Here is a 23918-nt window from a genome sequence, read left to right as displayed (position 1 = left end):
ATGGGGTACGATTATAGAAAAACTTGGTGCTCTGTGCAGTTGGTGTCGTCCTACAATCTTACCATGCGAAGACAATCGTTTTGATATCACAGAGGCGAGCTTTTATCAAGGAGGACGCACAAAGCATCGTACAGACTTACAGCAGAAGGACATGCGCTCAAGCATCGCTTAGACTGTACCAGACCTGTCCCCTCGAGTTCTTAAATATGGGATGATGATGATGATGACTTTCGTTTGTGGGGCTCTCAACGTTATGGTTATCAGCGCCCGTATAAATTCACAATCTTTCCTCTTTCCAGTCTCGCCATTTTCCCAAATGATGATGAAGTGATGAGGACAACATCGATCCAGTCCCCGGGAATCGAACCCCGGACCCAGCAATCGAGAGGCAGCAACACTAACCACTAGACCACTAGCTGCGGACTTGAACAGGGAAGCTCAGTGGATGGCTCGGCAGTATTCACCTGAAGATGGCCAGAAGACTCTGCCCCGAAATATCTTACCACCAAGTTACAGACATCCGGCAGTCCTCCCGAAATTTTATGGAGCAAGGAAATAATTTAGTAACTTCATTTTTCCAAGGTGATAGTTAAAACGTTGTGACTATTCTTCGCAATGTATGGGAAAGCCATGAAGGAAACAGTTTCGAAGACCAGACAGGTAAATAGCGTTCCAGAGTCAACGCCCTAAAAGAAAGCGCTTTTATCTATCTGGTTTGAATGGTAAAGTAAAATATATTATACACTTTAACTGTTTACACTTTTCATTCTCTCCTCTGAAGGAGCATTAGTGGGCTCATTGAAAGCTTCTACACTTTCCCTTCAACTAAAGAATTAAATTCAATACGTGTTTTCACTTGGATTACTATTTACTGTAAAATATTTTTCTTATAGAAATTTTAGATAATTTCTGAGCCGTTAATCTTACAAATAAGTGCATATAACGTTTTGGATAGTGTAACTGAATTATGGAAAGTAGAATCTGGCCCCTACACACACTCAATCCGTCACGTAATTGCCCAGCATTCACACACCTGTCCATTGATTTCGCTGATCTGCCTTGAATGTCTTAGGCCGCATCGGAGTTTCGTTTTCATAAATGTGCCATTTATCGAACCCCCTCGATAAGAAAGTCGCCACAATCACGATAATTCATGGTATGTTTAAATGTAGGCCACGAGTTACTAAACTGTAGTAAAGTAAACGCATATCATAAAAAATATAGTCGTTTCTCATCAAGGTAAACCGGCACTGTGAACGTAAATTTCTAGTGCTGGATTTTTTCTAAATTTGTGTCAATCAATAACCAACTTCTTTTTGTGAAAATTCTGATGTTTCTCATACCGAGGAACATGTCCATATAAATGGGTCCATCCGTCTTTCTTTCTTGATTTGAGACTACAGTTAATAATGTTATTTCTTTTGCACAGGCAGTAATTCAGACATAGTAAGCTATTTTTCCGTACAGCCGTGGTCTTGAAACTTCCTGGGGAGTTGAAAGTGTGTGGCCAACGGAGACTCGATTGTGCAGTGTATTTCACAATTACTATCACAGGCTTCTACCGGTTGTAGAGGGGACGTAGTAGATAAAGTTTTGGTAAGGAACCAGTGTTCGGAAGTGTATAGTTTGGATAAGTTTGCAGGGCGAATAGCTTTCAAATCTCCCGAATGAAATTTTCACTCTGCAGCGGAGTGTGCGCTGGTATGAAACTTCCTGGCAGATTGAAACTGTATGCCGGACCGAGACTCGAACTCAGGACCTTTGCCTTTCGCGGGCAAGTGCTCAGTTTGAAAGGTAGGAGACGAGGTACTGGCGGAATTGAAGCTGTGAGGACGGGTCGTGAGTCCTGCTTGGGTAGCTCGGAGGTAGAACACTTGCCCGCGAAAAGCAAAGGTCCCGAGTTCGAGTCTCGGTCTGGCACACTGTTTTAATCTGCCAGGAAGTTTAAAATCTCCCGTTTGGCAGTTCTGACACAAACAGCAAAGAGGGTACCAGATAACTGACATTCCTGTAAGATGTACTGTTGCTCCTGAAAGATCTGTCACGTCACTGCGTCAGCAAATGTGGCTCCGGCATGATGTCACACTTATGCCGTTTACACATGTCGTCAGCTAACATCTCTGCCAGACATGAAGTGAGACATGGATTCCTCGAGGTGGACCAACTCCTTGGCCACCGCAGGCGCCAACTTTACCTCCTCTCGACGTTTTCCTTGTGGGGCCTATAGAGATAGAAGAAGATCGCCTTGCACGAGTTTTGGCAGCACCAGAATTTATTCAGCACACACCAGGTTTGTGGACGTTGTGAGTGGTAACATGCGTCGCAGATACACACCTTGTGCAAAGAACAACAGGCTCGCCACATGCAGTAGTCCCTGTAGAGCGCACAAGTCAGAGATCGTTGTCTCCGTTGTGGGCGTACCGTGAAGCGATGCTTTGAAAGTGATCCGGTCTCCAAATTTATTTTACACTCAAACGGTACGTTTCCTTATATGGGTTCCTTATTAAAAGTTTTCCTACAAAGTCCCTTCTACAACCCATGAATATAATAGTAATTGTGAAACATACTGTACAAATGTTGATGGCTTACTTCCTATAACATTCCATATTTTAACTCCACACCTACTCGGTACGACCACAATGTTGATCACCACTGTGCGTCCTTCCAGTAAGGGAAGAATGGGAGGCTGGAAGAAATGTGTGTGTGTGGGGGGGGGGGGGGGGACATAAGGTCGTAAAGCAGCAGTTAACTCGCAGTCCGTGCCTCGTTATAAAACAAATCTGTCACTGCTTGCTCCTAGTGTCGAAATATCGCCGGCACATGCGGCTTCGAGCGACACTGTATGTTTACGAGGTACACGCTATCTGCGGGGGCGTAGCCCGCCATCTGGAGCCTGCTGCTCTCGATCCTGCCTGCCTGGTAGTTGTGTCAGCTGCGCGGTAGCGGACGTCGGCCAACACGGAGCGTCTCTTGGGCTGTATGGGAGCCAAGGTCAGTCTGAGCATTCGCCGTGCGCTGCTCTGTACAGTGTTCTTGATGTTGTCTGCAGCCGCCAGGTGCTGGGGGTGCCACGAGCAGCGGAGAGCCGTTTTCAGCCTTTTTTTCTGTTAGTTTTTCGTTCTGCAATAGCTTCTTAGTGTGACTCTTCAGTTTCTGCCTTGATGTTGAGCAATTCTCCGTTGTACGGTCAGATATATGGCCAACGGGCGATAATTCTATAACCGACCATTCCGCCGCCTTCAGGCATGTTGATGGACTCATTACGATTGAATGTAACCCTCGCATCAGTTTTTATTTTGGCTACTCTGTATCAAACAGTTCGAAAGTCTTGCACGCCTACGTATCTGCGAACATTTGTGTGCTTAGAGCAGGGAGCAGAGAATGGTAGAATGAACCTAATGAAACTGATGGTGTCGACAATATTGTACTCTAGGCATTAATTCTAGTCTGTGTCAATCATCTTAAAGACTTGAACACAAACAGTTTTTCAATCACATTCATCCAGCATATGTAAATGTGATGCAGTCAGAAAGTAGTAAGCAAAAAAGCATCGTAGTTTTATGTAAAAACGTAAGTTCCACACTCAGACTGTTCGAAGAAGCATGTTGACTCGGCACTACTTGCTTACCTCGATATGACTGAAAACAGTATCCGGGTTTGAAAATGCTCGTCATAGACCGAAGTTAATTACCTGGTGTAAAATATTTTGGTACATAATTGGAATAAATAGACACAAAAAAGAACCTTTCTGGTTCACTCTGATGTGTTGCTGCGACATGCCACAGCTCGTGATAAATTAACTTCACGCTGAAATAAAAGCAAGACAACAACATTTTAAAAGCACTGGCGGAAGTAAAGTTGTGAGGACGGGTCCTGAGTCGTGCTTGGGTAGCTCAGTTGGTAGAGCACTTGCCCGCGAAAGGCAAAGGTCTGGAGTTAGAATCTCGGTCCGGCACACAGTTTAAATCTGCCAGGGCGTTTCAAAATCAGCGCACACTCGGCTGCAGAGTGAAATTTTCATTCTGGAAACACTTTTAAAGTAATCATCGTTGCCTGTAACTGTTAAAATTCTTTATTTGTAATTTCCACGGTTACAGTCTAGCCATTTCAAGTGGACACAGCGAAAATTTCGTGCTGCAGCAGATGCGAAATTTTAAAAGCCTGAAGTTTTCGCTACGTTCCACTGCAAAAATAGGTAAATTTCAACCATCCATTTCATTAATAAAAATTTTTAACTGTCAGAAGAGATGATGATGTCATTTACAAAGATTTACTTGACCTTACACCCCACTCAAGAAAGACTGAAGCATTAACAAAAATATGCAAATGTTCGCACATGTTTGAAATCAAAATCTGCTGCCCAGAGTAACATTCATTACGATAGGGTATACATGCTATCCTGTGGGGGCGATCGGTATGGCTGAAGGTGAACACACTTCGTACGTTGCGATCGCAGTTTAGACTGATTATTCCGAAATTACCGGTTTCAACAATCTTATGCTGTCATCATCTCATCTTATCTTATCGGCCTTGTTATAAAATTGCCATATTACATTACATGTCTTTCTTGCTTTGACTTCATGTAATGTAACGTGGCAGACGGCGGCAGCTTAAGACTGTTGAAACCGATCGTCTTGGAAAACTAAAAGTGTCTACACTGCCATCGCGTTGTACGAAGTGTGTTCGTTTCTCTTCATTACAATGTTTCTTCTCGCTGTATCTCGTAACACGCTTACATCTTAATTGGTGTGCTATTCACAACGTCACTGTTCCATTCTTCGACGGTGGTCTCCCGTAGGTCGTCCAAAGTGTGAAGAGAGTTCTTGTGACGACGTCCTGCAAGCTTCATCTGCTCCCAGGCGCACTCAGTCGGGTTTATGTTAGAGAGTACTGCATTGCCTTCCCACGCAGTTGACTCCCGCCTTCTTGAGTAAGATGTTCATGTGGTGCGCAGAGTGAACTCGTGTGTTATATTCTTGAGAGACGAAACCATCACTGAAAATACATTGGAGGATCTTGTCCCGATACTGCCACCTCCCTGCTAAACTCGTGGTCCTGTATCGTTGACACATGTTTTATTATGTCGCCACTTCCACAATTTTCTACGACGATTGTAAGGTGTCAGGCAAATCCAACACCTTCCATGAAAACCCTGACACGATAAGCAAATCCAGTAGTATGTCACATAGCTCCGAATAAATCGTGACATTAAATTAACCAAAGTAATACGAGTAACGAGTGAGCAAATGGAATACCACAGACTAACACAAGAATGCCTAAATGCATGTCATACCTTCCCACCGTGAGACAGACGCAGTTCCGAGGGGAGAAACGAGAACAGAAGCCGAGAGCAGAACCGTGTTAAGTTACCCTACGGTAAGGGACGGACACCTACGAATCCAGCTAACCGCTAGGACCACCCCCCAGCCCATGTTAAAAGCTAGAGCCCTCCAGAAGAACAGTATAGATCTTACGATAACGCTAAAAGGACCACACCAGCTGCAAGTTTTAGCGTGAGACTTTTTCGCTTCTCTGTTACGTTGCAAACTTTAAAAACATTGCCCCACCACGAAAAGTATAACGTTTCTCATTGGATCGACAGAATTTTTGTAGGTGGAGCTTAAGGTTAACATTGAGACCCTGATTGGTCAGATGAAAACACAGCCAGATAGTTTTTTTAAAACCAACTTCGGTAAATTGTAGTAAGGAAAAGTTAGGAGAGAGTTGCTTCCGAGACAGCGACGTGAGCGGAGCTGTGCTGTCCGCCGCCCCCTGATGAACACCGACAAGGTAATGAACGCATGTGATGCCACATAACAGCGCATAAAGCTTCACTCAGAACTGCAGAAGTCTCATCTGTTACACCCTCTTTTTGTGTAATACTAGTGTCGATCGTCAATTAAAGCTCATGGTATTCACATTTGCTACGTAAGTTAAAATCTGAAACGCGATGATTTTTCTGTTGTATAATTATTGAGAAGCCACATCAGACACTGTAATTTACAAGTTAGATGAGTAATTAAAGATAATTGAGGGTCACTGTAGACCATTTTGATAGTTTTCTCTTTTGTGAAACTTAATTTAAACCTAGATTATAGATGTGATATGGCATAGGTCATCCTTCAACCCATTGTAGAACTTGGAAACCCATTCAGGGAATATTCGTTCACATTTTTGTTGAATGCAGTTGGTTTTTATCATCCTGTATTAAAACATTTCCTTTTATTAATAGTGCAATTTATAAACAATGTTTTGTGAGTAGAATAAAATTTCCAGTGGTAAACTTAACTGCTTTTTCGACGTTATTTTACCAACTAACTAAAAATAGGAAAGCCTTGAACCCCTTCCACTAAATTTAGTTAGTATTAAGATTCTTTTACAAGGAGTGCAGTGGAGCTGACGCTGAAATCATTAAGTATTTGGTTATATCATCGCTAGTCTCACTGAACTCTTCTGAACTCTACATGTCATGTGTGGTCTGGCGTCACCTTACCAGCAACAGGTCCCAGGTTCAAACTAGTCAGTTCCCTAAAAAACACGCTCAGAGCGTCGTTCCGCGAAAGTGGTAAGGAGACACGATATAGAACAAACCGACACCACGCAGAATGTTAGACGATCATAAGAAGTCGTAGAAATTCTGCACTCGTTCGTAAAGAAAAACCGACGCCGTTGATCAAGACTCGATTCCAGGTGTTCTCCTGCGAAACCTTTTCGGGCTCGACGGTGATGGTTTGTACTGCCGTTCTTGATGGACTCCTCGCCACACTGTACGCTTGGAGATGGTTCCGTTCTTTCTAAGTCGACGCAGCATTCCCAGCCTCCGAAAACGCAGCCTGTTGTTCTGTTGCATTCTCCTTCGTTTACCTGTTGGTGTGGTCTTCAGTCCGAAATCTTATGATGCAGCTCTCCATGTTAGTCTATCCTTCGCAAATCTCTTGATATCTGAAGAACTGTTGCAGCCTCATCCATTTGAACATGCTTACTGTATTCATGCATACACACACAAACGCTCGCTCTCTCCCTTCCAATATCAAGTTTACAATTCATTGCTGCCTGAGAACGCATTCTATCATTCGATCCCTTCTTTTAGCCAAGTTAACTTCGTTTATCAGCAGTTCGGTTTGGTACCTTATCATTGGTTATGCGATGTACTCGTCTTATCTTCAGCATTGTTCTACAACGCTATAGTTTAAAAGTTCCTAGTCTCTTCTCATCTGAGCCGCTGCTCGTCACCTTTTTCACTTTCACACAAGGCTACAGTCCAGGCAAATACCTTCAGAAAAGACTGCCTAACACATAAATTTATATTCGATGTTCACAAATCCCCCTTTTCCAAAAAATACTTTCCTTGCTGTATCCAGTCTGCATTCCACGTCCTCTCTATTTCAACCATCATTATATATTTTGCTTCCCATATAGCAAAACACGTCTCATACATTCAGTGTCTCAATTTCCTCAGCATCACCTGATTTTATTCGACTTCATTCCATGGCCCTTGTTTTACGAGGGCTGTTCGGAAAGTAAGGAACGATAGGACGCGAAATAGAAACCACAGTGAAAATCAAAAGTGTTTTATTTGCAACGGTTAGCTACACCTTCCAGCTACTTCTCTACACAGTCGCTGCTCAGGCTTAGACATCTGTCCTAGCGTTTTACCAACTTTTCAAGTCCCTCGCTATAGAAGAGAGCCGCCAGTGCTTTCCAACAATTTTCTACTCTGGACTGCAGCTGGTTGCCTGTGTCAAAATATTGTCTTCACAGCCAGCGGTTCATTTTTGAGCAGAGATGAACCTCAGGGGTAGCCAATTACGGGCTGTATTGGGGTGATCAAACACTTCCTATCGAAAACGCTGCAGGAGCATCTTCATTGCCCCTGCAGAGTGCGGCCAAGAATTGTCGTGTAGAACGAACCGCATGACAGTTATGTTATGTGCATTGCATAGCTTCAGGCGAAATCTTTCACCAGGCCCTCATACTTGGCGGGAGACGCTAATTTCTAGCCATCTTTACGTTCTTACTGTGAGCTCAGAACTGAAAACAGTGACATGATAAGATCGATGGGCATACTAGTCACAGTGCCCAACGCGTCTGTGCAAAGCTGCATCAGATTTTCGCTGGATTTTCCATTTCGTGACCGATCGTTCCTTACTTTCCGAATAACCCTCGTAATTTCGCTACATCCATCTTATAACCTCTTTTCAAGATATTATCCACTCCATTCAACTCCTAATCAGACACTAGCTGTTCCATTCAGTCGCTCTTACAAATCCTTTTACAAATTCTTTGCTGTCTCCGATAGTATTACAACATCATTCATGTCCTTCGAATCTTGAAACTGTAGTCTCATTTCTGCGAAGTTGTAAATAACTTTTTTCTCCACTTACTTTATCCTTGCTTCTCTCAAAATTTGTCGTCAAATTTTCTCTCTCCTGCTGGGCTGTTGCTTCGCGACCCATTGCCAATATCTATGACAAAGAGTTGGTACCTGTGGGTTTTGTCCTTAGAAGATCTTTGCTTGCCGATATATATAGGGGATTCACTGGCCCGAGAGGGACGTACGAAGTTTGGGGATTGGCGGTAGCGTTGCAACAGGAGGTGGTCAGGAGGTCCGAGCGGCCGAAGCCATGAGCTGCGCAAGGAGGGCATGAGCAGAGCGAAGTTACCGGAGTACTTCGCCGGGATCAGCTAGACTACAAGCAGCAAGCCGACATCCCATCGGTCGGTTGGGAACATTAGTGTCGGCCGACAGCTCGTGTCGTGGCTGCCCTCTTCTACCTGGCTTTCATCGACAACACTCAGTAACCGCCATGCTGATAAAGGGGAGTAACATTCTGTAATCCTCGTGGTGATTCGCTTCTTTGTCTCCCTGGCCTCATTATTTTCTGATTTGTTTCCTGCCCTCAGAGTTTTACTCGTTCGGCTCTTTGGTCGTAAATATAGGCCGTTGTATTGTACTAATAAGACACTAGCTGCCGTTTGAAAATTTGTCCCTCTGTTATATCTCCTTTCCTTTCTGGTTTGTACCCGATCATTAACGCTCTACCGAATCAGCTCCTGGTCGTAAATACAGCCGCAACAGTTGTACTACTGCATAGGCTGCCGTTAAACAAAAGAGGGAACTTCTGGTTAGATTTATCTGTTAACCGGTTCAATTATTTGATTGCAGTTGCATTTCTCAGTCATTAGCTATAATCCGAACAACCTGTTGTATTAAGCTGTTCGTTTTAGTGTTTGAAAGACCGGGTCATTATTGGTGTATTTTAGCTGGATCTTGTGATTCCGCCGAGTGAGTTCTCTTGTAATAAGTGTTCACAAGTAATGTTTTAAGACGTTCATTCAGAGCGATCTTAATAACTGACAATCAGTTTAACTTTGAAAATATTAACAGCTAACTGTCACCAGGTATTTAGTCAAAATAAAACTGTCAGAAGAGATTGGTTGGGATCCAGTCGCACCTTGGTTGCCGATTGAAATTAAGAGGTTGATAGCTTTCAAGTAAGCCTTACCATTGTCATATTGTTTGCTAATCTGTTTAACCTTTAAGCACAGGCGCGTATCTTAACCGCGAACCTTTCGACATACAGCTTTCAAATTAAAAGATAAGTCATCTCTTTTGAGTAATTGAATCATTCTTGTCATCAATGCTGTTTATTAGTTTTCATGTGTTGGAGAAGGGCATTTAATGAGACAGATTGTGTCCAGCGTGGTACTAAACACCGCTGTTTCACCCGATAACGGGTGGGCTGCAGGTCCGACCATCTTGTAATCATTGTCATATTGTTTGCTGTGTTGCGATACTGCACTTCAGATTTCTTTTGCAAAGATTAAAAGCTTAATGAACTTAAGGTTTAAGGTCTAAAGAATTTTGCGAATTGGTTAATTTTGTTAAAGAAAATTTTATGGTTAAATTCTTCGATTGTCTGTAAAACACAGTTTACATATTGTTAAAGAAACGGGTTTCGTGAAAAGAAAGTTATATAGTTGTGTCCTCCCTTCCACGTTTTCCTTAACTGCAGTAAGTACCACGTATGATGGCCACCAGCACGGTTCCTGTAGTGTAGATATCTGAACCTATGGTTGGAGACACCGCATATGGAGTGTACCAACCCCTGGACAGTTAATGGACATAAAGTAAGTGAAAGTGGAGAAGTTTAAGAATGTTGAGAGGAATTCTTGGTCGTCACTATGGTGAAAGTTGTAAATCCTCCCCTCCAAGCCACAGTTTTCTGGGAGCAGGGAGGGATGTTAATCAGCCGTGGAGTCGGTGCCAGGACGCTTGGCCGAGAGGTCACATGGAGAGAGAGAGAGAGAGAGAGAGAGAGAGAGAGAGAGAGAGAGAGAGAGAGACAGCCTGGTCGCAGTACGGCAATTTGTACTGAATGGATAGAGTAAGTGTCACCGTTTCAGAAACAGCGTTGTTTTTACTCTGAGCAGCTCGAAATTTGCGAGGTAAATTTTGCAATTTGTGTTGCTTTTTTAATGTCTTTACATGTTTCGGTCTTAGATCCAATTTTAACTTGCGGTTTTCGAGCTGCACGAAGTTTGGAAAGCCAATTGCGATTCCATAGCACTCTTCTGTTCAATTATCTGCCACTTATTAACACAGAAATGTATCCCTAGTGATCTTCGCTCAAACCATCATTTAATGTAATTTTTGACACATGAACGTGCATTCAATTACGGATAGTGATTATGTTGGATTTTTGCTAAGAAAATTTGTCTCTTAGCAGAGCATTAAATAAGAAACTATTCATAGATTCATTTCGGAGAAAATATTCCCAGTTTAGGGAAAATAAATCGAGTATTTAAAAGAATTTATTTGTTTCACTCCTTATCCTTATTCCTACGACAATCAGGTCAAGCGACACACGATTAAGAAATATGACCGATTTATTCTGCATAACTGAATTGTGCTCTTACTGTGGTGACTTCCTGTAGCAAATTTTTGTTAAAATTTAAGCTGGTAATAGCGAGTACTCTGTTGAAGAACTACGAGAGGAGTTGAAAAATGTCTAGTGATACGGGAAGATTTCAGTTAGATTACTTCATGATCAGACAGAGATTCTGAAATCAGATACTGGACTGTAAGACGTACCCAGGAGCAGATATAGACTTGGATCACAATGTAGTAGTGATGAAGATTAGGCTGAAGTTTAAGAGGTTAGTCAGCAAGAATCAATATGCAAAGAAGTGGGATGCAGAAGTACTAAGGAATGACGAGATAAGCGTGATACAACAGCTAGGAATAGCTCAGTAGGTAGTACAGTTGAAGAGGAATGGACATCTCTAAAAAGTGCAGTCGCAGAAGTTGGAAACAAAGCCATAAGTACAAAGAAGGCAACTCCCAAGAAATCATGGGTAACAGAAGAAATACTTCAGCTGATCGATGAAAGAAAGAAGTACAAAAACATTCACGGAAATTCAGAAACGCAGAAATACAAGTCGCTGAGGAATGAAATAAACAGGAAGTGCAGGGAAACTAAGACGAAATAGCTGCATGAAAAATGTAAAGAAATCGAAAAAGAAATGACCGTCAGAAGGACTCACTCAGCATATAGGAAAGTCATAACAATCTATGGTGAAATTAAAAGCAAGGGTAGTAACGTTAAGAGTGCACGGGAATTCCATTGTCAAATGCATAGGAGAGAGCAGAACACTGAAGGCCTCTATGAGAGGGAGGACATGTTTCATGACGTTATAGGAGAAGAAAGAAGAGTCGATTTAGAAGAGACATGGCAACCAGTATTAGAATCAGACTTTAAGAGAGCTGTGGAGGACTTAAGATCAAATAAGTCAGAATGGATAGATAACATTCCATCATAATTTCTAAAATCATTGGGGGAAGTGGCAACAATATTATCCACGTTGGTGTGTAGAATGTATGAATCTGACGACGCACCATCTGACATAAGAGAAAATATCATCCACACAATTCCGAGGACTGCTAGAGCTGGCAAGGACGAGAATTCTCGCACAGTCAGCTTAACAGCTCATGCATCCAGGTTGCTGACAAGAATATTTCACAGAAGAATGGAAAAGAAAATTGAGGATTATTAGATCACTTTGGCTATAGGAAAGTAAAGGCACCAGAGAGGCAATTCTGATGTTACGGTTGATAATGGGAGTAAGACTAAAGAAAAATCAAAACACGTTCATAGGATTTGTTGACCTGGATTGGTGCAAGATGACCGAAATTCTGAAAAAAAAAATTGGGGTAAGCTACAGGGAGAGACGGGTAATATACAATATGTAAAAGAGCCAAGAGGGAATAATAAGAGTGGACGACCAAGAACGAAGTGCTCGGATTGAAAAGGCTGTAAGACAGGGGTGCAGCCTTTCACCCCTACTGTTCAATCTGTGTATCGAAGAAGTTATTATGGAAATAAAAGAAAAGTTCAGGAGTGGGGCTGAAATTCTAGGTGGAAGAATATCAATGATACGATTCGCTGATGACATTGCTATCCTGAGCTACAATGAAAAAGACTTACATGATCTGATGACTGGAATGAAAAGTCTAATGAGTACAGAATATGGATTGAGAGTAAATCGAAGAAAGACGAAAGAAATGAGAAGTAGCAGACGTGAGAGATGCGAGAAACTTAACATCGGGATTGATGGTCACGAACTAGATGAAGTTAAGGAATTCTACTATCTACGCAGCAAAATAACGAAATGACGAACGGAGCAGGGAGGACATTAACAGCAGACTGGCTAAAAGGTCATACCTGGCAAAGAGAAGTCTACTGATATGAAACATAGGCCTTAATTTGAGGAAGAAATTTCTGAGAAAATACGTTTGGATTTCAGCATTTTATTGTAGTGAAACGTGGACTGTGGGAATATCTAACAGAAGAGGATCGAATCATTTGAGTTGTCGCCCTGCAGACGAACACTGAAAATTAGGTGGATTGATAAGTTAAGGAATGAGGAGATTCTGCGCAGAATCAAAGAAGAAAGAAATATGTGGAAACACTGACAAGGAGAAGGGACAGGATGATAGGACATCTGTTAAGGCATCAAGGAATGACTTCCATGGTACTAGAGGGAGCTTTAGAGGGCAAAAACTGTAGAGGAAGGCAGAAATTGGAATACATCCAGCAAACAAGTGAGGACGTAGGTTGAAAGTGCCACTCAGAAGTGCCAGTCAGAAGACTGATGACTCAAAAAAAAAATTACGTTCAGACCTACTTTCAAACTTGTTCTGTTAAATTCTTCGATTCGTTTTATGTGCACTGTACAGGGATAGCAGCTAGCAGCCACACGAAGTTTGGGGGGGGGGGGGGGGGGGGAGGGTGCAAGGAGGAGACCAGACAGCGAGGTCATCGGTCTCATCGGATTAGGGAAGGACAGGGATCGAAGTCGGCCGTGCCCTTTCAAAGGAACCATCCCGGCATTTGCCTCGAGCGATGTAGGGAAATCACGGAAAACCTAAATCGGGACGGCCGGACGCGGGATTGAACCGTCGTCCTCCCGAATGCGAGTCCAGTGTGCCACACGAAGGTAATTCAGTTATGTGCCATTAAGGTTTTTCCTCCTTTTCCCTTGCTTAAGCATCATCAAACCTCCTGTACGGAGAGTACATATGGTGGCATGAAATCTGCTAAATGTGACAAAATATTTGATCACGCGAAAATCCACAACTCAGGAACGCATTAATAGAATAAAAATCTGCTTCAGTTGTCAGTAATTTTCGGTCCTGTCATAAGTAGTTACTGGCACCTGAAGCAGAGTTTTATTTTATTAGTCTCCTTCCCTGACTTTAAATTCTTAATTTCACGATGTTCTGACGAAGTCTAATTGAAACTTGTATCGTCCAACGTACAGAGGGGTTTTCTCCTATTACTGACTTCTGTGGTTGCAGAGGGACTTCGTAAAGGGAGTTTGAAAGAGGAACTCATATCCGTAAATGCACCGTTTGGGTCACTTTCAAACTTCTCTCTTCACGGTACGCACTTAAACTGAGCAGAGGTCGACGACGTCAGTCCTTGTTCTACCATCATTCAGAACGTTCGTCCGAATGCAATAACAGCTACGAGAAACTGGTGCGTTTACCACTTGGAGGGTTGGCTGTGGTGCTCCACGGACGCACCGCACTGTAGACTTTGAAGAAGCCGTCTTTCGCCACGTAGAGTAGCACCCGACGATAGGTACTCGAAATATGGGCTATGCCATGGGCTGCTGTAGAGCACACGTGTCAGAGCTGTGTGCGTTCCATGAAGCGGGAGATATGAAAGTGATCCGATCTTAAGACTTATTTTACATGGAAAATATGTTCAAATATATGTGAATTCCTAAGGGACCAAACTGCTGAGGTCATCGGCCCTAGACTTACATATTACTTAAACTAACTTATGTCTGGAATACTCTCATTCAAATTCTAAAGGTGGCAGGGGTAAAATACAGGGAGCGAAAGGCTATTTACAATTTGTACAGAAACCAGATGGCAGTTATAAGAGTCGAGGGACATGAAAGGGAAGCAGCGGTTGGTAAGGGAGTGAGACAGGGTTGTAGCCTCTCCTCGATGTTATTCAGTCTGCATATTGAGCAAGCAGTAAAGGAAACAAAAGAAAAATTCGGAGTAGGTATTAAAATCCATGGAGAAAAAATAAAAACTTTGAGGTTCGCCGATGACATTGTAATTCTGTCAGCGACAGCAAAGGACTTGGAACAGCAGTTGAATGGAATGGACAGTGTCTTGAAAGGGGGATATAAGACAAACATCAACAAAAGCAAAACGAGGATAATGGAATGTAGTCGAATTAAGTCGGGTGATGCTGAGGCAATTAGATTAGGAAATGAGACACTTAAAGCAGTAAAGGAGTTTTGCTATTTGGGGAGCAAAATAACTGATGATGGTCGAAGTAAAGAGGATATAAAATGTAGTCTGGCAATGGCAAGGAAAGCGTTTCTGAAGAAGAGAAATTTGTTAACATCGAGTATAGATTTAAGTGTCAGGAAGTCGTTTCTGAAAGTATTTGTATGGAGTGTAGCCATATATGGAAGTGAAACATGGACGATAAATAGTTTGGACAAGAAGAGAATAGAAGCTTTCAAAATGTGGTGCTACAGAAGAATGCTGAAGATTAGATGGGTAGATCACATAACTAATGAGGAGGTATCGAATAGAATTGGGGAGGAGTTTGTGGCACAACTTGACAAGAAGAAGGGACCGGTTGGTAGGACATCTTCTGAGGCATCAAGGGATCACAAATTTAGCCTTGGAGAACAGTGTGGAAGGTAAAAATCATAGAGGAAGACCAAGAGATGAATACACTAAGCAGATTCAGAAGGACGTAGGTTGCAGTAAGTACTGGGAGATGAAGAAGCTTGCGCAGGATAGAGCAGCATAGAGAGCTGCATCAAACCAGTCTCAGGACTGAAGACCACAACAACAACAACAACAACAACAACTTATGCTAAGAACAACACGCGCACACACACACACACACACACACACACACACACACACACACACACACACACACACACACACACGCATGCCCGAGGGAGGACTCGAACCTCCGGCGGGAGGGGCCGCGCAGTCCGTGACATGGCGCCTCAAACCGCGCGGCCACTCCGCTCGGCTTTACATGGAAACGGTGAAATTCCGGACACGTTTTCTTTATAAAACCTTGCCTACAAAAGACCCTCTACCACCCCCAGACTTCTGTAATAGGAATTTTGAAATACTCTGTATATCCTTCAGTATGACAGAATAGGCAGAATGTTTTCCGTCTCTCTCAAGACCTGTTAGTATAGATTTTGTTGGATGCATGTCAAAATCTTACAGTCCATAAATATTACACAAAACTGTAAGGAATAGTTATTGCTCAGTTTTATAATGGCTAATCTTATTCGGCGCTTCTTGGTGTGGATGGTTTTTACCTCCTCCCGCGCTACCTTGCTCGCATGCTGTAAGAAATGCCTGAGATGGAATGCGTCTTGCACGCGCCACGATTCGAACCGGATGCGTTCGGCACGCGACATGCTCCGCACGACTGCGCCCCAACTGCATCGTTACTGCCGGCATGTAGTCTGTGTATCACGGCGCAAAGAACTCCTCTGTCCCCCTCTCCCGGTTCACGGCCGGACACTCGTACTTCAGTTGAAGCAGACGCTTTGCTTCCACCCTGCGTTGATGGCGAATAGCGTTGCAGTCGCATCGGCGAAGCGAGAGTCAAGACCGGCATAAGAAGTGTCGGTGGCTGCCCGCTAGCTGTTCTGGGAAGGCAGAACCGGCAGCGTCGTGGCTCGCGACACGCATGGTCGCACGTCGCCAGAAGTGGGCGGCAGGGACGGCGACACGCGCAGTGCGTGAGGCCGCGGCGTGCGTGCGCTGCATGCGCGAGAGGCCGTTGGCAGGTGCCGGGCGGGGGGTGGGGGGCGCTCTGCTACACCTGCTGATGCCGCCTCTCTGGGCTCAGTATGGCTACTGTGTAGAACCTCCCAGCAGCTGCAGCGCTAGTAAGGCCTATCCAAGTTTACTTTCCAGCATATACGCTACTGGCCATTAAAATTGCTACACCACGAAGATGACGTGCTACAGACGCAAAATTTATCCGACAGGAAGAAGATGCTGTGATATGCAAATGACTAGCTTTTCAGAGCATTCACACACGGTTGGCGCCGGTGGTGACACCTACAACGTGCAGACACGAGGAAAGTTTCCGACCGATTTCTCATACACAAACAGCAGTTGACCGGCGTTACCTGGTGGAACGTTGTTGTGATGCCTCGTATAAGGAGGAGAAATGCGTACCATCACGTTTCCGACTTTGATAAAGGTCGAATTGTAGCTTATCGCGATTGCGGTTTATCATATCGCGACATTGCTGCGTTGGTCGAGATCCAGTGACTGTTAGCAGAATATTGAATTGGTGGGTTCAGGAGGCTAATACGGAACGCCGTGCTGGATCCCAACGGTCTTGTATCACTAGCAGTCGAGATGACAGGCATCTTATCCACATGACTAACGGATCGTGCAGCCACGTCTCGATCCCTGAGTCAACAGATGGGGACGTTTGAAAGACAACAACCATCTGCACGAACAGTTCGACGACGTTTGCAGCAGCGTGGACTAACAGCCCGGTTATCCTTGACGCTGCATCACAGACAGGAGCGCCTGCGATGGTGTACTCAACGAAGAACCTGGTTCCACGAATGGCAAAACGTCATTTTTTCGGATGAACCCAGGTTCTGTTTACAGCGTCATGATGGTCGCATCCGTGTTTGGCGACACTGCGGTGAACGCACATTGGAATCGTGTATTCGTCATCGCCATAGTGGCGTATCACCCGCAGTGATAGTATGGGGTGCTATTGGTTACACGTCTCGATCACCTCTTTTTCGCATTGACGGCACTTTGAACAGTGGACGTTACGTTTCAGATGTGTTACGACCCGTGGCTCCACCCGTCATTCGATCCCTGGGAAACCCTACATTTCAGCAGGATAGTGCACGACCGCATGTTTCAGGTCCTGTACGGGCCTTTCTCGATACAGAAAATGTTCGATTCCTGCCCTGGCCAGCCCATTCTCTAGATCTCTCACCAATTGAAAACGTCTGGTCAATGGTGGCCGAGCAACTGGCTCGTCACAATACGCCAGTCACTACTCTTGATGAACTGTGGTATCGTGCTGAAGCTGCATTGGCAGCTGTACCTTTAAACCTCATTCAATCTCTGTTTGACTCAATGCGCAGGCATATCAAGGCCGTTATTACGGCCAGAGGTGGTTGTTCTGTGTACTGATTTCTCAGGATCTATGCACCCAACTTGCGTGAAAACGTAATCACATATCACTTCTAGTATAATACATTTGTCCAATAAATACCCGTTTATTATCTGCATTTCTTCTTGGTGTAGCAATTTTAATGGCCAGTAGTGTAATTCGAGCCCCCACCAGTTGTTGTGCCCTTCACTCCAAAGACTTGTTCGCTGCAGGTCTCCAGGCTAGCCACTTTCGTCCAACTAATATGAAACAGCAGAGCAGGAGTACGAAACAATTTCCCTTCGGACAAACTTGCATTTCCAATTGTATAGGCACCGCAGCGACTACAGACGTCAATATATACAGTTAATGTACCCACAATTGCAAATAAGGACAATCATCGTCTGTATATTGGAATGATGAGAATGAAAATTTATTCCGGACCGGGACTCAAACCCAGATTTCCTCCCTGCACGAATCACGGCCAGGCCCAAGCTTCCATATTTCGACGTCCATGTGTCATAAACTGCACTCTTACGTTGCGTATAATCCCGTCCAGGAAGGACATATTTATGGAGAGTCGTGGGCCTCGTACTGGCGAATAAATACGAAACAGCAATACCCGTGTTATGCATGCAAGACCCAAGGAACGTTGCATCGTACTACTTAATAAAATAGACAATCCTATTTTGTATTTTTTCGCCAATACCAGGCCCCCTACTTCCAGTAGAAATGTCCTTCCCGGATGGGTACATGCGTAACTCACAAGTGCAGGTTGTGTGATACACGGACGATGACATGTGGAAGTTTAGGTCTGTGCCGTGATTCGTGCACGGATAGCCGAATCGATTAAGGCGACCGCTCGCATAAAGCGAGAAATCTGGGTTCGAGTCCTGGTCTGGCACAAGTTTTCATTGTCGTTATCCCAATATAAAGTCAATGGTGGTTCATATTCGTATGTACGAATACATTTCTTCCATATCTTGTCCAAGTAAATCATCTCCGAATAATTTCTGCTACCTACATCCATTTGAACCGGTTTCCCGTGTTTGTCTCTTGGTCTCTCTCTACAACTCTTAACCCCCTCCCCCAACCACACACTCTTAACTTCAGTACTAAACTGATGATTCCTTGGTGACTCAGGATGTGTCCTATTAATCGATCGCTTCTTTTAGTCTAGTTGTGAGTAAATTTCTTTTCTCTCCTATTCGATTCAGTGCCACCTCATCAGTTACACGAGCTACCCATTTGATATTCAGTATCCTTCTGTAGGACCACATTTCAAAAGTTTATAATCTCGTCTCTCCGAGCTCTTATTCGTAGGCTTCACTTCCGTACAAGGCTACTTATACCTTCAGAAAAGACTTCCTAAGTGTCAGTGTTAACAAATTCATCTTTTTCAGAGGTGCTCTTTATCGTATGCTTCACTTCCGTACAAGGCCACCTATACCTTCAGTAAAGATTTCCTAAAATTAATTTTTTTTTTGTATGTTAACTGATTCGTCATTTTCAGAAGTTCTGTCCTTGTTACAGCCAGTTCATTCTACTTTGGCCCTCATCAGTTGTTTGCTGGCCACATAGCAAAAGTCATCTACTACTTTTAGTGCCTCATTTCCTAATCTGATCCCTCAGCACCGCCTGATTTAATTCGACTAAAATCCATTACCCTTGTTTTTACTTTTATTGATGCTCATAATATAACCCGTTCTTATGACGCTCTCCATTCCATTCAGCTCCTCTTCCAAGTCCTTTGCTATCCCCCACAGATTACAATGTCGTCGCCAAAATTTTGTACTGCCTGCAGAATATACAGACTGGATAACGTTGGGGATAAGCTACAACTGCCTGTCACCCCCTTTTTAAACACTGCTTTCCTTACATGTTCTTGGACTCATATAACAGGACATTTGTTTCTGTAAAACTTCCCTGTATTTTATCCCAGCTACGTTCATCAGTAGTTTCTCAAATCCGTAACTCCCGCACATATGTCTGTTGCCATCATTTTGTCCAGGTCCACGGAGTCGTATGATGTCTGGGGCGAAATTAAAGGTGCAATAAGAAACAAAAACTTTACATAATGTTTGATAAACAAATAAGCTATCGGCCAAAAGTGGTTCTTCAACGTAGACACATTCACGCAAACACAAGTCGCATACACATGACCACTGTCTCTGACCGCTGAGGCCAGACACTGCAGTCAGAGACAGTGGTCATGTGTGTGCGACTAGTGTTTGTGTGAATGTGCTTGTGTGTGTGGTCTAATTCAGAAGAACGCCTTTTGGCCGAAAGGTTTCTTGTTTGGCAGTCTTTTTGTTATGCCTGTCTGCGACACAACACCTCCACTATATGGCGAGTAGCATTCCGTCCTTTCCATAATCTTGTCATAATTGCATTCCGAATTTTCCATTGTTTGATTTTACGTAATATTTGCTTATTATTAAGAGACTCCAGCAGAAATAAAAATATTTTTGAAAGTACATTGAAACAAAGCCTTCAGTCAGTAATATTTGGGTGTATTATACTGCTCTATGCATTTCAGCATTAAAGAAAAACATAAAATCCAGGAATGATCTACTCTGCTTGCTTGGTTATTTTCACAAGTCTACACAGCTGTTGTCATTTTCATTCGTTTTCATTTTGCGCGATTCCCAAATGTAACAGGAACGAACTATGCTGAAATGTCATCTGGCTCAAAAGCAAGAAAATTAATGTAACTGCCTAGGTACACCTAGTCCTGAAATAAATCGCATAGCATAGTATGATTTATGACTAGAGGTGTAGTTTCAATATACGGTCATATTATTCACTACAGTCACATCTGCAACTGTAAAATTTGGATACATTTGGATAAAATTAAAATGAAAGCATCTCTGTAGCACATATCAATATGGCTATCAGCAGTGCAGCCACCCTAAACGAAACCACCACTTGTTGCTCCCGTTCTCCCAATAATAAATAACTGACAACGCCTCCGTAATAGCTCGCCTTTATCTAAGACAGTTACGTTCAGTTTTGATAAAAGACCCAAGTGACACAACCCGTCACTTGAGGCACGAACCTGAGGGGGCAATCAGAGGTGCCCAGGTGAAAAATTTGCGTGCAGGTTGTGTCATAATTAGAAGGCGTGGTTAGAGGCGCCATGGCAAGGATTCGGCGGCCCCTCCTGCCTGGGGTTCGAGTCCTGCCTCAGACATGATGTGTGTGTGTGTGTGTGTGTGTGTGTGTGTGTGTGTGTGTATGTGTGTGTTGTTCTTAGCATAAAATAGTTTAAGTAATGTGTAAGTCTAGGGACCGATGACCTCAGCAGTGTGGTATCTTAGGCATTCACATACATTTGAACATAATTAGCAGCGAAATCTGATATTGATGTAAGTATTCGATGATATGAGCAGAAAAGATGTTGACGGTGTACAGCAACTAGTGGGATTAGTGTTTGCCGTTACATTGACATCGAGGCCATTAAAGACGGAGCACAAGCTCGGATTAGGGAAGGATGAGGAGGAAGTTGGTCGCGTCCTTTCAAAGGAACCATCCCGGCATTTGGCTGAAGCGATTTAGGGAAATCACGGAAAACCTAACCCTGGATAGCAGGACGCGAGTTGAATCGTTGTCCTTCCGAATGCAAGTCTGGTGTTCCAACCTCTGCGCCATCTCGCTCGGTCACAAATTTGTGATAGTTTACTTTATCCAATACTGGCTGCATTGCCTGACGTTGCGCAAGATGTTAAATATCTGCCGCAAAAAGTGACTGGCCCTGTGCTTTGTTGATACTCATAGTGAATTCAGGTCGCATGGGAAACTGCTAAAACAACTAAACTCCGTCCGAACTGTACTTGGAAGTCTCAACGGACCGACCGGCCGCCGTGTCATCCTCAGACTACAGGCGTCACTGGATGCGGATATGGTGGGGCATGTGGTGAGCACACCGCTCTCCCGTTGTATGTCAGTTTACGAGACCGGAGCCGTTACTTCTCAATGAGGTAGCTCCTCAGTTTGCCTCACAAAGCTTGAGTGCACCCCGCTTGCCAACAGCGCTCGGCAGACCGGATGGTCAGCCATCCAAGTGCAAGCGCAGGCCGACAGCGCTTAACTTCGTTGATCTGACGGGAACCTGTGTTATCACTGCGGCAAGGCCGTTGGCATGATAAACTGCAGTAGCTTTACATCTAAGGTTATATTTGAATTACTGTCAACGGAATGCGACTAATGAATAAGTGTTCACCTGCGCCATTCATAAAAATCGGCTTCTAGGATGTTGGGTCTGACTTTTGCAAATATACACCAGTTTCAAACCAAAAGTTTAGTGATAACAATTACATCATAGATTATGCTTTGATTGCTTTTTAAATCACAAACTAATACATCTGTAATGCATAATGTATGTAAAATCTAACTCTGAATTACTTACTCGTTTCGCACTGTTCGAACAGTTTGTCACAGTTCGGAAAATCTCGGGTTCTGTGACATCTTTTGATCGGCCTCCTACCTAATGACTTTTGTTGGTACTATATCCAAGGCCTGCCTTAGCTTTTGTATGGCACTGTGCATTTTAACAATAAAATGTCTGTAAAACAGGGACTAAAAATCTTCTAGGGGCATGTATCATAAATGACAACGGCAGCTAATCATTAAATAAGAGTTTGCAATCATGTTTTTGTCAAATTCGCGAGCTCTCGATAGTCCCGTGACCGGCCTCATTTGAACTCTTCTGTTGGGAGAGTTAATTTGGAGTTGGAACGGCTGCTTGGGTCGGGTGCGGGGGCTCATATTGGTGTGGTTCCTGTTGATTATCTCAGTAGGTGGGACTATACCAGGCACGGCCTACATCTCAACAGGAAAGGGAAGGGGAAACTGGCTGGGGTAATAGCAGGAAATTTAAGGGGGGGAGGCACTGCCATGAATGGTAAAATACCAGTGGTTACAGGTGTTGGAGCAGCACCTTTTTTAGGATAGGTAAGACAGAAAGATGTCAAGTTCTACGAGGGGTCAGGATTGAAACAAATCTTCAGTTTAGGAAAGAAATTAAACAGCACAATTCTAGCACATTGGATCACCAATCACAGCTATCAATTATAAATTTTCACCAATCACCAGAAATTTTATCTCCACCAAGTTGTATCTCAGTCCTAGGTAATTGCATTGATGAATTAAAGTCACCCAACCCAGTTGACATAATCTGCCTCTCTGAACACCATGTGACCACTGGTATAGGAACTAGGCCTAAGCACAATGAGAAACTCAGACAGGAGAGTACTGCAAATGTTAGAATTAGGAAAGGTTCTCATAAAAGTATAATTAAAAATAATGTAAGTATCTTTCATCAAAATATTGGGAGTTTAAAGAATAAAGTAGATGAGCTTCTGGTTTCTTTAGAAGATTTAGAAGCTGAGAATGAAATAGATATACCATGCCTGTCTGAGCATCACATTGTTACTGATATGGATAAGGTAAATGTAAGTGGATATAAGCTCTCTGCACATGTAATGAGAGAAAATATGGAGAAAGGAGGAGTTGCCATATATGTCAAAAGTTATCATTGTGCAAAAAGTATAGAAACAAAAAAGTTTTGTGTAGAGAAACATATAGAAGAATGTGCCTGTGAGGTTAAATTAAATAAAGGCACATTTATAACTGTAACTGTATATAGGTCCCCATCAGGAAATTTTCATCTATTTCTGAAAAATTTGGACTCCTTGTTGTGCTATCTGTCAGACAGGGGGAAGCAAATTATTATTTGTGGGGACTTCAATGTAGATTCTCTGAAAGAGGGTAATAGGAAAAATGACCTTGAAGTATTACTCAGTTCTTTCAATTTGACACCCATTATTGATTTTCCTACTCGGGTGGTAAAGGATAGCAGCTCACTGATAGATAACTTCTTTATAGACCAAGATAAGTTTAACCAGATAAATGCTCAGCCTGTTGAGAATGGTCTTTCTGATCATGGTGCACAGCTAGTTACAATATATGACATAGCTCCATTCAGCAATACTAAACAGTCCTCCAAAGTAGTACGTTCAGTCAACGATTTAACAATTGCAAATTTCAGGGAAAGCCTACAGCAGTTAGACTGGGATGAGGTGTATCGTGAACATGATGCCAATTTAAAATATAATTTATTTCATGACATTTTTGTAAATGCATTTGAAAACTGCTTCCCCAAGAAAATAGTTAAATATACTCGTAAGAAACCTTGTAACAAACCATGGC

At 43.2% G+C, this 23918-nt stretch overlaps 1 protein-coding gene across 1 annotated transcript in view; it reads left to right on the top strand.

The window, feature by feature from the left end:
• The first annotated feature begins 2944 nt into the window (after positions 1-2944).
• LOC124618523 (sorbin and SH3 domain-containing protein 1) overlaps positions 2945-23918 on the top strand; it is a 935475-nt gene continuing 914501 nt past the window's right edge. Inside the window, exon 1 of the mRNA XM_047145356.1 lies at positions 2945-2991. Within this exon, the coding sequence (XP_047001312.1) occupies positions 2980-2991 (12 nt within the window). The 5' untranslated portion in view covers positions 2945-2979. The remainder of the gene's footprint in view (positions 2992-23918) is intronic.

Source organism: Schistocerca americana, chromosome 1, assembly GCF_021461395.2.
Source record: "Schistocerca americana isolate TAMUIC-IGC-003095 chromosome 1, iqSchAmer2.1, whole genome shotgun sequence".
NCBI classification, from domain to species: domain Eukaryota; kingdom Metazoa; phylum Arthropoda; class Insecta; order Orthoptera; family Acrididae; genus Schistocerca; species Schistocerca americana.
The sequence above is the reverse complement of the archived record's forward strand: the minus strand, read 5'-3'. Positions and strand labels throughout refer to the sequence as shown.